Source organism: Phalacrocorax aristotelis, chromosome Z, assembly GCF_949628215.1.
Source record: "Phalacrocorax aristotelis chromosome Z, bGulAri2.1, whole genome shotgun sequence".
Lineage (NCBI taxonomy): Eukaryota > Metazoa > Chordata > Aves > Suliformes > Phalacrocoracidae > Phalacrocorax > Phalacrocorax aristotelis.
In genome coordinates, this window is record NC_134311.1 from 78,012,829 (window position 1) to 78,028,030 (window position 15,202).

General features: G+C 48.0%; 1 protein-coding gene across 1 annotated transcript; it reads left to right on the top strand.

Moving 5' to 3' along the window:
• The first annotated feature begins 260 nt into the window (after positions 1-260).
• On the top strand, positions 261-9,067 carry SIGLEC15 (sialic acid binding Ig like lectin 15). The gene is made up of 5 exons (XM_075079153.1): positions 261-325; positions 3,197-3,580; positions 5,839-6,198; positions 7,213-7,243; positions 8,663-9,067. The coding sequence occupies exons 1-5, from the start codon at positions 262-264 to the stop codon at positions 8,757-8,759; spliced, it is 936 nt and encodes a 311-aa protein (XP_074935254.1). The 5' UTR covers position 261; the 3' UTR covers positions 8,760-9,067.
• Positions 9,068-15,202: the final 6,135 nt, after the last annotated feature.

Below are 15,202 nucleotides of genomic sequence, written 5' to 3' on the forward strand. Positions count from 1 at the left end.
GTTTGCAGCCCAAATCTGCAGTACCCTTGCTTTAGATGGAAAATGGTAATACTCTGATTCCTTTTGTTGGATTTTTCACATGACTGACCACAAAACTATTAATATCTGACTCCAGAGCTGGTTCAGCTAGACAACTCATTCTCTCCAAGGAGAGGAAAACCACAACTTCTTCCATCCCTGGAAAAACCTTTTGTGACTCCAAGATCAGCAGCTCAGATGTAGTAGAGACAGCTCTGGTTTGCTGATACACCTCAGTGGAGAATGTCAACCAGCATGAGAGAGTTCGGTTTGTTTCTTCTGTGCCTTCTTCACATCTCCAGGAAGGGTGAGTTCTGAGCTTGCTGCAAAACCCTGTCTGATCAAGGCTTTTCTTCTCCCTCTACTCAAAGTACCAGGGGAATTGACTTGTACAATAAACTCTCCAAGAATTGTACCATCTATCGTGTTGCTTAAAAGGATCCTGAAGTTCCAGATGCATGTGAAAGCACTGGAAAAACTCAAAGGCTTCACTCTGAAATTGTCAGAGAGGTCTTTGTCTTGGGGTTTTTTGCATTTTTTGCTTTTTTAACTTGTGCAGGGAGATCATGTTCATCTAACTTTTCCCCTGCATTGCCAATTGGATGCAAATTTTCATCACCGCTCAGAAGTGCTGTTTCGTATTCCTAGGAGTTGCTATGCAATGGACAAAATTTGCTTCAGTTCCACTGAGCACTTAAACTCACATTTAACTTCAAGTATGAACTTAAGTTCCATTAAACTCAATGGGATTTGCTTAAAGCAAGGCTAGCATTTGTGGTGGTCTTCAGCAAAAATGTCTTCCCTGCCAGAGGGGTCAGGCCCTGGCACAGGCTGCCCAGAGAGGTGGGGGAGTCACCGTCCCTGGGGGGGTTCAAAGGACGTGTAGACGTGGCCCTTGGGGCCATGGTTTAGGAGGCCTGGGGGTGTTGGGTTGGGGGTTGGACTTGACGATCCCAGAGACCTTTTCCAACCTTAATGATTCTGTGATCTTGTTACTGTGTTCATGACCTCAAATCCTTTCCATTGACATCTAGAAGATGCGCTGACCTCTCAGCTGCTTTCAGGCGTTACCTCATGTAAGGTGTAAGCTATTTGCCTATGACCTTCTCTGTTTCTTGTAAGAGGTTCAGTCCCAGGAAGAAATGGGCAAGAGAAAGCCATGGAAGACCCACCATGTTGAAGCTTTAAGGTTAAGGTTAAATTATACACAAGATGCTGACAACTCCCTTTTCTCATAATTTAGGCAAACCATTCCCATAGAAATGGGTGGAGCTGGTGACATTGGAAGCACTTATTTTTAACATTATTTCTTATATGGAAGGCAAAAATAATGTTCTTTGCTTAAGATTAAAATAAAATGCAAACCGAAAAGGTGTCAGAGAAAAGCAAATCATGTACTCAAAAGCATATGATCTACAGTTCTCCAAAAGTAAAAGGTTACAGTGACACGCTGTAAAATAAACAAAATAGCATGAAGTAAACTAGAAAGCAACAGCATTTTCCATTTTCATTGCCAGGCCTTTGTGCTCAAAGTCCATGAGCTTCCTGAAGCTCCGGTGGCCATGTAGCCTTGTGTATTAGATTAACTAGGCTGCAAAAGGTACTTCGTATGGTTATAAGGAGTGACAAGGCAGCCCGACTCCAGACCTCAGTAATCAAACTGCCGGCTTGGCACTGATTCCAGATAAATAACTTAACAGCAGAAAACTGGTCCTGCATCAGCCTTTGTCCTTTGTGCAGTGCACAACAGATCAATACGAGCTGCACCGCCACCGAGGTATTTGTCAAGTATTATGGAAAACAATTATGATCAAGCAACACATCTTGTCTTCAAGTTTACACGATTAACCCATCAGCTGAATGCCCACAGGCACAGTGAAGCCAGCTAGACCAGGGATGGGTGGCAATTATTTACAGGACGCCTTTACATTTTTCACAGTTATTCTCAGCTATTGAGGGGGAAGTTTCTGATTTAATGAAGCCATCAGGTGAGTTTTATAAGACAGGAACATAGCCACAGACCTTCCTGAAGCCACAATCTGCTCCTACAGCTGTTGCAGTCAGCAACGCGGTGGGCAGATACACATATCTCCATGGAAAGCACTGCCTGCAGGTGCTGTTTGTTGACACTGTTGGTTCCTGGGGAAGGAGACAGATGAAACATTGAGTTTTCCCTATACACTTCCAAGGCGGGGAGTGTCCATTCAGCTGAGGGCTTTTTCATCACTGGACAGAAACGATCAGACTGGGTCTGGTGGCAATGAGGTCCAGCTCCCCAGACTGCACTAGGATTCACTGTGACCAATTTTGGCCAAAAAAGCAAAATCCCAACTGTTTGTGACATCTCAGCTGGAAAACTCAGGATTTCTCCTGCCATGACAGCAGGACAAGGCCTGTCTGGGAAGACACTGGCAGCTGGAGTCCACGCAGTGACAACCTGCTCTGCTAACAGGGAGGTGCTTTCTGTGCTGTCGCTGGCATCCTCCTTCCTATGACAGGAGCTGATACAGGGAACTTGCCTATTCTTACGAGCTCTTGTACGATGAGTATCTCCAAGTCTTTATTCAGATCCTGTCGTGTCTTATGAAGATGTTACTTTGTGATGATAGCACCATTGATTGTTAGAAACATCAACTGTTACTACCTTTCCCAGGGGTGATGCAACCACCAGCTGATTAATTTAACAAATACTATAACATAGGAGTGTGTGGGTGCATGCATTCAAATGCAGGGCTGATACCCTTACTGCATTTCAGTGCTTAAAGCCACCAGATAAATGCAAAACTTTTATTTTTAGCTTTTTTTCAAAAAAAAAAAAAAAAAAAGAAAAAAGCCTGCCTTTCAAGGACATAGATGTCTGCTAACTGTAAAAGACTGTGTTAAACAACTTAAGGTGCTATTGTTCGCTTTATAAACAAGAGGCCTGCTTAGGAATGATATCACTTTCAACGTGAGCTCCTCAGTCCCCTGAGCTCTGCTGCAGACTGGTACCAAATCCAGCCACCGTAACTCCAATTATCTCCAAGTCCTCAGCAAGAACACCAAGCAGCGCAGGGCCTGCCATGGGAACAGAACATCCATTTTCTGACCAGCAACAGAGCAGGTGCAGGAAGGGTGCCCAATTTTCCTCTTAAACACTCCAGATAAATCAGTCGTGCTCATCTCTTTTTGCTTCTAGGTGTGCAGTCCAACGGCTGGTCCGTTCACGTCCCGTCTGATGTTACTGGTGAACTTGGGAAGATGGTTATCCTGCCCTGTACTTTCACACACCCCTACAAAACATTTGACCGGACCCTCACTGCCATTTGGAGGATCAAGGAACCTTACAACGGCACAATAGTTTTCAAGTGCATTAGTCAGAGCACCAGCGAGCTCTGTAAGACTGCCATCAGCTACAAAAACAAATACAAACTGCTTGGCAACCCCCGGCACAAGGACCTCTCCATCAGGATTGACAATCTGACTTGGAGCGACAGCGAGAGATACTTCTGCCGGGTGGAGTTGTCCGGAGATATCCACGACAAGTACGAAAGCAGGAATGGGATAAAGCTGCATTTGATTGGTAAGAGGGCACGACAGCCAAAGGAGGCAAAGCCGCCCCGTAGGGAAGCGAGCGCCTCAGGATGTAGAAACTGATAGGACGGTAACAGAAAACTATCTGAGATGGTCTTCTGATGAGTTGGCTTTTCCAGATCTGTGGATAGTTCATAACATTTGGGCAGGGAATAGTCATTGCCTTCAGCAGCCTTCCAGTACGAGGCGATGAACGCAATGCAGGGAAGGCAACAGGAACAAATCCAGTAAGGGAGTAGCCAGGCTCTGGCTGTGAGGGCAAGAGCCAGCCAAGTCCCGGGCATCCCACTTTGTCCCTGCCGCACAGGATCTGCACAAGCAGCAGAGAGGCAAGCTTGGGTCAGCAGCCCACGGGGTGGGGTTACAGAGATCTTCATCAGAATCCAAACTGGAGAGCCTGCGTGCTGAGCACACGTTAGCAAACATAAGCACCAGAAGGCCTGGATGGTCACAGGGGATTGGAAAGAGAAGACACCTGGTACCCACATGCCACAGGTCCAAAGCCCTCTGGAGCAGGAAACATTGAGTACAAACAGCCTGAAAAATCAGCTCGGATCAACAAATGTCAAACGTTAACCCCACCACCCAGGGTGTGCTCACAGATCGAGGGTGTGCTGGGAGACCCAGGTGGCCGTGGGAACAGGCTCAGACCTTACCAGTGAGTGCAAAGGTGCCATGTGTTGGATGATTTTGCTTGTGAAGTGAAACTGCCTCATGCCTCTTGTGTGCTGTGGGCGTCCAGAGGGGACCTGAAAATGAGCTCGGTTACTTCTTGGGAAGTTCTGCATAGTCGAGGCTCTCCTTGGAGCAGCTCCTGAACACACACACCACACACAGAGGATGACCAGGGCTCTCCTTCATTTGGAGCAGCTGCTGAACACCACCCCCACACAGCATGACCAGGGCAGGATGGCAGCAAAATCTGTCTCTCAGGGGCTGCCTGGATTTTAACACCGGAGGAATGGTAACATAAGCAGATATGGTACCCAGGCTGCACACTGCTTTGGGAGAGGGCCCCAACAGTATGAATGGGAGGGGTTAAATAATGCTGAAAAGGTTAATTTAAACACCAAAACACACAGACACGTGACAACTAACCCAGCTAGCTTTCTTACAGATCAGTCCTCCATCCTCAAACCCACGTTCCATAGACAAGGGAGAAGACGTGCTGTAGGTGGTTGCCAGCTATGCATTTGCTGTCCAGCCTGACAATAAATGAGACAAATATTGACCTCCTGCCTTTCCTCCGCGCCAACACTCATTTAGTTCCCTTCAGTTTCCACAATGCTTTTAGGAACCAAATGCGTGAAATGGGTCAACGGGTCCAGCAGGAGAGGATTGATGAGTAAGACAAGCTTGGTCATATCAGCTACGCTTCTTTAGAGGACTAGACCAAAGACATCATGTTCAACAGTCCATCTCAACATATTACATCCCGCAAATTATCTTTGCCACTGTGTTTTCAGTCACACAATCCCATATGCTCCAAATACAGGATACAAATTTAGTGGCCCTGTGTTGGTATTGGTGTACCCCAAAGCAATGAAGAACCAATACCAGCTGTTAGGTGGCCACTACAGGGTTGGAAAACACCATCAAAAATAGGTTGTAGCAAGAAGTGTAAATGCTCCCTGACATAATTTGACAAATCTGGAAAGTGTCAGGCACTGAGCAAAGGGCTCACACAAATGGATCTCTCCATCTGTGCTCTGGAGGTCAGAGACCAAGGAAAGAGCCATGAGGTGCTTCCAGGAGAGCACTGGTTGCTTTGTCCTGGGCCATGTGGAGATGCAGCCAGCCCAAAAAGGTCACCAGCTACACCTGTGCCTGCATCACAGACAGCACTGGGGTGCAATTCACAGTGCAACTGCAAAGAGGAACCCATCTCCAAGGGTGATTGCCCTGCTACAGCACAGTGCCTCTGCCTCCTGTCACTATGGAAGGTCACAACAGCTGAAGTCGACCAAACCTCAGAAAACTGCGTAAGGCATTACAGAGATAAAACACAAAGTACATGTCCTTGCACCCAGGCTTTGCTGGGTGAATCCCTTTGCAATGTAGGCAGGGTGGGGAAATCTAGGGAAAGAAGGTGCTGAGCAAAACAAGGAAGGGGAGGTTTGATCCCAACATTACCCTGATATAACGTGCTGAGGGTCCGTCAAGATCAAGCACTCGTTCCAGCTGTATTGTGTTAGACCTGCCTTTGAAACCTGATTCCCTTTCCCTCCCCTGTTGTGATTTCTGCAGCTGCCCCCAGGATCATTAACATCACCGTCAGCTCCAACGGGGATCGCACCTTCCAGGCACGCTGCACCGCCGAGGGGGAGCCAGCGCCTGCTCTGACCTGGAGCGGACCACCCTACAGCAACCTCACCGCCACCACCAGCATGAACCACCGTGTCACCAAGGAGCTCCGGTACCTGACCCACGATGGAAAATACACCTGTACTGCTGTCAACAGCCACGGGAGAGCAGAGGGGGCTGTGTACTTCTATAAATTCAAAGCATCCAACAGCTCCTTCCTCCTGATCCTGATCTTTGCGCCACTGGGAATTAAAGTGCTCATTTTGCTAGTGATACTGGGCTTCAACGTTTTCTCAAGAGGAGGTACGTATCACTGTTTCCCTTGATAGTCTTCCTCCATCAGACAGGTAACCAGCAATAGGATGCAGCAGATAAAGTCAGGCAGGGTTGGGTTTGTTTGGGTTTTTTTTTGTATAATGATTTTATGATTTTCCACCCTAGAAGAAACACATTTCTAATAGGAAATCTAAGAACAAGTAACAGGGACCTCCTGGCTGGCTGATCACAGCCTGCAGACAGAACGTCTCCTTTGGGAAGGGACCTTTGAAAAGACAGAGGGAGCAGGAGTTTCCCTGTGCCTGAGGAGAAAGGTTAATAAACTAACAGATGGGCAATTAGCAGAGAACTCACTCCCTACACAACCAGATTCTAAATTTTTTTCTTGAAGCAGACTAATTCCTACCTCTTCCCCTGTAGCCTGCGGGCAGGATTTACCTTTGCTGCATCCCACGCAGCAGTTTAATCTCCTGGGATGGGCAACCTCATTTTACAGACTGCCCCTCTAGGTCCCTCGGGTCTCACCACCCAGGCGCTTCCCAATCATTAGTGAAATCCCATCTTCCAGCCGGACCAAGGCCATGAGAGCAGGCAAACCCCGGCTCATAGGAGATGAGCATGGACCTCATGAACTGAGGGATGAGAGCTCCCAAGAAGCCTGGAGGCCGCTAGCCCCCAGGCCACCACCCCTGCTGTGCAGGGGGGAATCAGGAGGGACTCTGGGCTCTGCCCCTCAGGCTGGACACGGTGTCACCTCACCGTGACTCCTCTGTAGTCTGATGTCAACACCTTGTGAAAGCCACCACTTGCCTCAAACTGGAGAAGCTGTAAGACAAATTAGAAATGTTTTGTTCCTTATAGTCTAATGCCAAATTCCCACCTTCGTGAAGGAGACCACACACCTGACAAAAGGTATCTCCTCACTTGTTGCAATGTCACAACCACCCTCCAGCGCAGCTTGCCAACAGCTCTAGGTCAGTCCTGGCCCCCCAGCTCACTCTGACCGCATTGCTAACCCACATCTTCCTTCCCACTTCACAGGTCCCTCCTCTGCCCCATCCAGCCTGGCCCGGTAAGGACGTTCTGCCTTCTACTCATGTTATCAAGCAGGAGGGTGGAGATGGTTAAGGAGAGAAATACAGCATGTCCTTGGTCTTGGCAACAACCTTTCGGCCCGAGAGCAGGCTCCTGGGACAAGGACAGGGTTGGGCTGATGGCCGGGCGAGCCGGTGTGAGGGACCAAGGCTTGGGCACTGCTGGGAGGAGGCTCCGTCTTGGGTACCACTGAGGAGAGACGCCACTGATGTGAGGACAAGGGACTGGGGCAGCTGACTGGAGGGACCATGGCACACGGATGCTGCAGCAGCAAGGGGCTAGCAGAAGTTTAGGTGGGCCACAGGCCCAGAGCACGGTAACTAGCAAAGAAAACTAGCAAAGGTAACTAGGGTGGTAAACTAGCAAAGGAACCACCACCTGAGGGACAGGTGAAGGGAACAGGCTGGGATGGCACCTGTGGCAGGCTGATGATGAATGAGAGAGGGAAGCTCTGTGCAACAGAAATGTTCCCCTGCCCCAGCACCGCAGTCTCTAATGGGGCACAAAAAGGGGCCACATCAAAGCTGATGAGCTCTGCCCAGTGTGGAAGTGGTATGGAGATGCCAAACAGCCCACCTCTGAGCCAGCTCAGTGTGGCAGGGCCCAATTCTTTGGCTGGTATCCATACAAAGCTCCCAGAGCACCCTTGGCATTTACCATTCCCCAGAACACCACCATTCTTGGACACTCCTGACAGCTGTGGTGGCCAAGCTAGAAAGGGGTGGGGGAAAAAAAAACCTCAAACTGAAAACCAAAAACAACCCTTAGGGTCAACCTAGAGAAGCTGTATCTGAGGTCAGTGTGATTATACCTGCCTGGGGCTGCTCCCTTCCAACCTGAATTATCCTTATGCGATGCCTCCTTCACCCACCTTACCCAAGAAAGATGGTCATTTCAGCAGGACAGTCAAAGGTACAGCATCAGGACGCAGCCAAAGAGGCAACAGGGAATGTGATTCTACAGTTAAATTTGTAATAATTATTTGCAAAAGCATAGTTTTTGCCGATTTAACAGTGTCAAAACCATACTGTACCCTTTGATAATATTTTTATAGACGCATACATAGATGAAAGCTTAAAAACCAAGATCCTCCACACTCTGCATGAGAAGACCCTTCTCAGGAGAAGTTTGCACAATCTCCCGAGGCTCTGAGCAGCAGGACAGTAGAGTAGGAGTTAATGCTAAGGATGTAGGGGATCAGTCTGGATGCTTCAACATGTAAAACATTAGATGCAACTCAGACACTTAAAAACTACCTGCTGCAGAGGGGAGGATCCACACGATGCAGTATTGCAGACACTTACTCTGACACAACTTCACTGCTAGTTGAAGACCCTTATAAAGCCTAGAGCAGCCAGAAATGTGTCTTCACATTATTCACTTCTTCCACTGCCAGGCCACAGCTGCAGGACTCCACCTATGAGAACTTTGACCGCAGATACGGCGGCAGCCAGACTTTGCCGACAGAAAGAACAGCATCGAGACGCAGCTGAGGACCTGGGCGGTCTCATCCGCACTCACTTGCACGGTTCCAATTCCTGTCTGCTCTGTACAAGGGTGCCCTCCCCCTGTGAACATAAGACTGACATTGACTGATGCACAGAAGGTCAAACGGGCCTTGTAAGAGCATGTTTTCCATCCCTGTTGCTGCTTACAAGCAAGAAAAGCCTTTAACAGGAAGACAGAAGGAAGAAAAGAGAAAACAAAGAGGGATGGAGCTAGAAGAGCAGAAGAGGATCTACGTAGGATGTCAGTTCTAACCAACCTGTGTGTTTTTAGCCCGTATCAGATAGTGTTTAGCAAGCAGATAACAGTCTACCATTTTCTCACATCTTTTTGCTTCGGCATTTTTCAAATGTTACTTCAAAAAGCAGTTTTCACCACTCCACTTGTCAAACCACACGCAGCTTCCTAAAGCCAGCAAGGGAAGTATTTTCATGTTTCAGATACCAGCTGTGAAAAAAATGCTACAGGAGTTTCTGCAGGTATTATTATTATTATTAATATTATTATTCATTAACTTCCAAAATAGTTTATTTAAGAGTTTAAAGGAAATCCTAACATTCAAGAGGAATCCAAGCAAAAAGGAAAAACAGGTTTTACAAAAGCTGGTACAGCTGAAACCAAGGCATTCGAAGGGTGCTCTGTGTTGTAACCGCTGCAGCTCGTAGGGCTCATGTGCACACACAAGCAGAATCTCAGATCTTTGTGTTTATCACACCCCGCTGTGAAAATGTTCCAATAAACCAAATTGGCTTTTTTTTTTTTTCTTAAAAATAATTATTTCTGAACGATTTCCATCTCTGTGTTACATGATGAAGTTCCTTTAAGGCCTGACTGCTCACCTCTTAAATTCTTCTGAGAGGAAGACACTACTACACAGCTACTGGCCATGCACAGGCTAGTCTCTAACCCCACTGTGAACCTGCTCCAAGACCAGGTGAGGCGACCCATCTTACGGTACAGGATGACACGAGTCAACCTGGAGTCCTGGTCAAGCAGACAAAGGCATTGTGTGCGCAATGCGTTGGCACTGAGGGGGAGATAGAATGAAAAGATTAAAAAAAGGAGCGACAAGAACCTGCTTTCAGGTTTTTATCATAGGATTTGATGCTCTGCAGAATCATTCCGGTGCAGCAGCTCTTTTCCTAACGGTGCTGCTTCTGGTCACAACCACTGCTGGCCAGGAGCCCAAGCTGCTCCTGAATTACCATCAAGCCTGTGGCCCTGCTTGGAAGCTCACCCCCAGCCTGGGAATTATTAAAGTTCACCTCTTCATAAAATCTGCACTGGGAGAGTAAAGCACAACTTTAAATGACTTGGCCAGGATATCTAGGGAAAAAAAAAAAAAAAAAGAAAAAAAAAAATACAAGGAAATATTTAAACCTGATCTTTTAAATCCCAGTTTAAAATCCCAGCAGTGGCAAAGCCAGGTTTAATAAAAATAGTAAAAGATGCAAAGAGTGAAAGGAAGTTATAGCAAACAGTGTGGTCATGGACCAGTAAGCTCACTTTCACAGGGAGAAAGAGATCTCGGAGATATTAACTGGACAAATGGAATCTCTGAGCCCATATGATTTACAGACATAGAGTAATGACAACCCATTTTTCCCTGCGCATGGAACTGGAGCTTGGCTTCCAAGATTTTTCTCTTGAAATCTACTTCTTTAACTCAAGTAGTTTGAGTCCAAATAGAAGCACCGGACCTCGTGCCCCAAAACCACCGAGTGTGCCCTGTAGCATGTTACCAGCACCCTACGTGCTGCCAGCAAGTGCACGTCACAAACCAGCTGCAGTAACTTAGATGTGAGGAAACTCATGGATTCACTGTCCAACTTTCACTTCCTTGGCTTCCAGAGCACAGCCCATGCTAGTGCGGCAAATGGGAGAACAAGGGCGTCCAGGTGCAGGAACCCACCACAGCCCTGGGCACTGGAAAGGCACAGGAACGAGTCTGCCTGAATCTTGGCCCCCTAGCGAGGGACCTCTCTAACCCATCCAAACGCCTGCAAGATTGATCTTCAATGGAAGGAGTCTGCTCTCAATATTTCCCTCTCACTAGCCACCATTTCGTCCTTTGGAAAGGAAAATGCGCGGGTTGATATGTGGAGGAGAGACCTTGTAATCAACAAATTGGAGCGGAAGGAGCCCGCTTCCACGTACATACACAATAAAGAAGTGCACACAGGACAGCGTTGTGGGGAAATCTCTCATACCTTTTCTGAGAGATCAGCACAACCAGGTGCCTCTCAAGTGGGGGAACAAGGAGGAATTAAGAGGTCCACGTGCAGTTGCAGCGCCACGAGCTCACTGGGATGACGGAGATGCTGCGGGATAGCTCGCACGCCTGGAGTGCTGCCGTGGATGGACACAGCCTCCTCAGGAAGGACACGCTGGGACAGCGAGGATGAGGAGGAGTTGTCGTTTATGTGAGAGCGCAGCGGGAATGCACAGGGCACGGGCCGGGCTGGGTGACCAGCCAGCTGGCAGCTTACAGGTCAGCGGCAGCAGTACCACTGCGGCGGCTGTCCACTGCAGACCACCTGCCCGGCAAGTACATAAGGAAGAAGCCCCGTGTTGGCAGGCCCTGGTCCTCACGGGGGACTCAAACCACCCACTCCAACCGGTACGACGTGGAAGGACACAACCCAGCAGGGCACGTGGCGGGAGGTTGCGAGTACTCACCTCATTTGGCCTAACAAGTGTGCTCCAGTTCCTCTCCTTTTTCCCTCCCTGTTTATGCATTGTCGGAGTTTGGGAGGATTTGGCCATTGCTCTGTGAAGCACTTCAGCTTCCAGAGTGAAGGATGCCAACTCCCGTCACCACACCACCCCGGCCCCTGTGGGGTGCTGTAGCCCGCCTGCATAGGAAGCACTGTCTGCGTGTTTCGTGCGCCTTGCTGCTCAGAATTCTGTTTCTCCATTCCACTGACTTACGTTAACGTCACGTTCAGCTGTTACGTCCGTTTCCCTATTTGGCCTTATTTTCTTAATAAGTACTTAAGCTGCAATCCACAGGCAACCATTCACCCCCATGCAACAACTGCTGTGCGAGTCAGACACTCAAAGGGCCACAGACAGTCACTCTCCAACTAAACTGCAAGAATTATCCAAAAAGAACGCCTGTTACTAAGAAGCTGACACTCCAGTTTCATCTCTTTCCACTGCAATCTACAGCATGAAAAAGAACACAAAACTTAGTTTTCCTCTGAGATTTCCTGGTTACATTTATGATGTGAAAAAGGACACAGCAGTTTAGGGTAGGAGGGAGGGTGGGAGATGCTGAGAGTGTGAAAGTCTTTCTAGTAAAACTAGAAGAAACAAGAAGTCGATCTGTTGGGCACGATTTGCAGAACGAGACTCCAAGCCCTGGAGCACACGTGTGTGACAGAGACGTGCCAGTGGATCTGCAATTCATAAAACTTTCCCCCTGTATTTGGGGAAAGCACAGGTTCAGACTTCTAGCACTCTCCAAGAAGCCAGCAGGTTGGTTGTGGCTAATGCGCACGTCAAAAATAGCAGCTCCCCCTCTGAATTCTCCCTGTTTTGTAGGACCTACCATAGTATTATTTCATTCTATTTCACATACAGCGAATGGTATTCCGTTTCACAGTGAGGGGGTGGTGGTCAATGGCCCTATGTCCAGATGGAGATTGGTGACACGTGGTGTCCCTCAGGGGTACGTACAGGCACCAGAGCTGTTTAATATCTTCATCAATGACAGACAGTGGGATCGAGTGCACCCTCAGCAAGTGTGCAGATGACTCCAAGCTGAGGGGTATAGGTGACACACCAGAAGGACGGGATGTCACCCAGAGGGACCTGGACAGGCTGGAGAGGCGGGCCTGTGAGAACCTCGTGACGTTCAACAAGGCCAAGGGCAGGGTCCCACACCTGGGTCAGGGCAGCCCCCGGTATCAGGACAGGCTGGGGGATGGAGGGATGGAGAGCAGCCCTGCAGAGAAGGGCTCCGGGGTGCTGGGGGGTGAAAAGCTGGACACGAGCCGGCAGCGTGCGCTTGCAGCCCAGACACCCAACCGTGCCCTGGGTGGCATCCCTAGCAGTGTGGGCAGCAGGGCGAGGGAGGGGGTCCTGCCCCTCTGCTCTGCGAGACCCCCCTGCAGCGCCGCCTCCAGCTCGGGGCTCCTCAGCACGGGACAGACACGGGGCTGTTGGAGCAGGGCCAGAGGGGGCACAGAAATGCTCCGAGGGCTGGAGCCCCTCTGCTGTGAGGAGAGGCTGGGAGAGCTGGGGTTGTTCAGCCTGGGGAAGGGAAGGCTGCGGGGGGACCTTATGGCGGCCTTTCAGTGCTTAAAGGGTGGCTGTAGGAAGGATGGGGGTGACCTCTTTAGCAAGGCCTGCTGTGACAGGACAAGGGGTGATGGTTTTAAACTAAAGGAGGGTAGATCTAGACTGGATATAAGGAAAACATTACACTGAGGGTGGTGAAACCCTGTCCCAGGTTGCCCCGAGAGGTGGTCGATGCCCCATCCCTGGACACACTCAAGGCCAGGCACGACGGGGCTCTGAGCAACCTGATCTAGTTGAAGATGTCCCTGCTCAGAGCTGGGGGGTTGGACTGGGTGGCCTTGAAGGCTGCTTTCCCACCCAAACCATTCTGTGATTCCATGATTATTCAGAGTACTTCAACCGTGATAAAACCACTCATTTTCATCACAATTATTAGATTGAGAAATGGGAAAAAAGTCAACAGCATCGTTTCTGTTACATTTTAAGCAGCAAGTTATTAAAGAAGCTGTTTCAATGGTTGAGGCACATGGACATGATGATGGTGTCAGTGGTGTTTGCTGACAGCAGTGATCCCAGCCTGGTCTGGCCCTCCCCACCAGCAAAGCCCTCAGTAAGAATGTTGTACCACCAGCACTGGAGGCACAGTTTTCCCCTACTTCCCTGCACACCACCAGCCTTCCTCTCATTTGGGATAAATACCAAATTCCACAGCCTGGGTCAGCTCTGAGTGCTGAAAGACCTGAACCAGTGCATCACCCTATGGTCACATTATCACAGAGGTTTGGGGAATTTTGCCAGGACAGAGAAATGTTATTCCTTCCATGACATACAGACGTTTTCTCCTGGGTTCTGGGCACAAAAACAGGCTGTTGTATCCTACACATGTCAAATCCAGGATGTCAAGGAGAAGAGTCTCCAAATCACCACTGAGAAACTGCATGGCATTCCCCCATCATACTTTCCTTTCCAAGAACAATTATGTATTACTTGATGTGGATTCTTCCAAGTTGAAAATATCACGGTATTTTTCACAAATCAGTTGATTTTTCATTTGCATGCTCTTTGCAGATATAACGTTATAAATACCACATTTGTAAAAACTCAACAGCTGAAACAATACCTCATTTTAAAGTGCATGTCAAACACTTATTTCTGACTTCTTCCATTTTTTATGCAACTGGTCAATAATATTTAATGTAATAAAACCAGTGCTTTTAAGCCTTCACAGGGAAAAAAAGCAGCAGAATGTAGTCTTCCAGACATTAATTTTCTAAAAGACCATTAAAATCATGCTGCATCAATATCTTGTTAATATACAGATGGACATGTGTGTATGTATATACACGCATACATACATATTTATAGGTTCGCAGATAAAGCAAAGAACTCTAAGACCTCAGTAAGATGAAGGGGATCTAACAACTCAGCTGGCATAGTTAATAGAATCTCTCAAGAAGAAAAAGGCCATTTGTTCTCCAGTTAAGAGCAAGATTTGAAGCGTTACTGACCAGACAGCAGGGAGCACACTTCTTTCCCCTAGTGACGACAATGAATGTTTTAACAAGTAACCATGTTCTAAATATAAAGGCACAATTAACAGAGGAAGAGAAGTCATCACTGTTCCTTTATAGAGGTGGACAGATTGGGGCTGCAGGGCCTTGGGCCACCTCAGTGATAAAAGGGTCAACATCAGAGAAGCAACTGGGGAAAACTCGCCGTCTGCCTTCCCTGAACAAAGGTGCATCTTATGATCAGGCAAGGCAAGAAAACCAGTGATCATTCAAGCTGAAACATCAGCCTTACAGGCTCACCGTTCATGCTTTGGCAACAGAATGTTAACATGTTTACTTAGAAACCAAACTTACTGCAAGATAAATACCTTTTCACAGTGCCATCTAAAATCCTGTTATGTCATGCCCAGCTAGGAAGGAAAGAACAAACATAAGTGGTGGGTGTCCTCTTGTTAAACCACTATCTCCTAAACAACTAGACTTTCAGAATTAAGGAATCCTACCTAACGTGAACATAACTCTCTGTTCCTGCCCCAGACAATGGGGATCCAGAAAATCTGTCTCTGGATTTAAATCACCTGACTTAAAAAGAACTTGGCTAGAAATTACTTGCATTTTATCAAGCAATACGGATGTAGATTCACTAACATTTAGAAAAAAAGGAAAAAACAAAG